General features: G+C 38.1%; 1 protein-coding gene across 1 annotated transcript in view; it reads right to left on the bottom strand.

Annotated features, from left to right (window-relative positions):
• LOC107103650 (general transcription factor II-I repeat domain-containing protein 1-like) overlaps positions 1–1168 on the bottom strand; it is a 22754-nt gene that overhangs the window by 2902 nt on the left and 18684 nt on the right. The window contains exons 11-12 of the mRNA XM_015403435.1: positions 995–1038; positions 749–829 (exon numbers count right to left, since the gene is read on the bottom strand). Of these exons, the coding sequence (XP_015258921.1) occupies positions 749–829; positions 995–1038 (125 nt within the window). The remainder of the gene's footprint in view (positions 1–748; positions 830–994; positions 1039–1168) is intronic.

Genomic DNA, 1168 nt, shown 5'->3' with positions numbered 1-1168 from the left:
ATGCAATCAGCTGGTTTTCCTTAGATAGAAAACTTTGATCAATCTGACTGGATGATCTGGTGAACTGGAAAGTGACCTGAGATGACATGATGTGAATTGGAGCTATAGAAATAAACTGAATAGAATTAAATGTTTAGTAGTCATGTTTGAAATGGATGAAATAGCTTCCTTTTCATCATCTTCTTTTTGTCTTTTTCTCCTCGCCAACGTTCAATCATCTTCTAAACAGTGACTTCTGATTCTAAAAAGAAGTCACTGGGCGGGCAGCAGCAGGAGACGTTCTCTGCTGATATCTGAAGTAAAATCTGACATTTTAGGACCAATTCTTTTTTAATTCAGTTTTTTTTTTCTAAATCGTTGACAAAGATTTATCAGTCAGGGAACTGGGACACAGAATAAAGCAAATCCATATTTACAGTTGGGATTATTCTTCAGCTCCAAAGGGAAATATTCTCTGACAGAATAAACGCTTCTGCAGGAATAAATTAAACATAATAAAACACTGTAGAAACAGGACTGACGTCTAATTTTAATTACATGCAGCTCTGGAAGAGACGGAACGTCCCTATTTATGAAAACTCCAACTTTAAAAAAAAAACAATCCCTCACCTGAAGGCGGTTAATCCAGATTAGTAAAGACAATGCTAAGATTTTAATTTCCAGTTATTTTCCTGGGAGTGCGGTGAGGCCGGGAAACGAGCTAAATTCCAGCGCAGACCAACTGGTGGAGGGGAGTCTGTAGACTTACCAGGCACTGTAACCTGAATGACATCCCCTTCTGGAGGCTCCATTTTAATCCTCCTCACAGGAACTGCATCTCCTGAAGGACCTGCAGGAATTAACAACTCAATGTTCAGTCGTCTAAGTGTTTTTAACAATTCTGTGATAACTGATCTACAAACACAGCTTTTTCCTTTAACTAAAACTACAACCATTGAACTAATAGATTACTTTAAATAAGGAAAGGGTTTTTTTCCCCTTATGAGTGCAGTACCTGCATCAGAGTCAGCCTGGGGACTCACACAAGCACTCGTTGATCTAGGAGGAAAATAGAGATGAGAATCGTTCAGTATTTATTCAACAAAAAACTAAACTCAGATAATAGATTAGTGAAGGAGTTCAGGAAATGACGCCGTAACTTGTTAAAGGAAAAGTCGCTCATATTCAG

The sequence above is a fragment of the Cyprinodon variegatus genome, unplaced genomic scaffold, assembly GCF_000732505.1.
Source record: "Cyprinodon variegatus isolate N-32 unplaced genomic scaffold, C_variegatus-1.0 Scaffold1498, whole genome shotgun sequence".
Lineage (NCBI taxonomy): Eukaryota > Metazoa > Chordata > Actinopteri > Cyprinodontiformes > Cyprinodontidae > Cyprinodon > Cyprinodon variegatus.
This window is presented reverse-complemented; position numbering and strand designations above follow the sequence as displayed.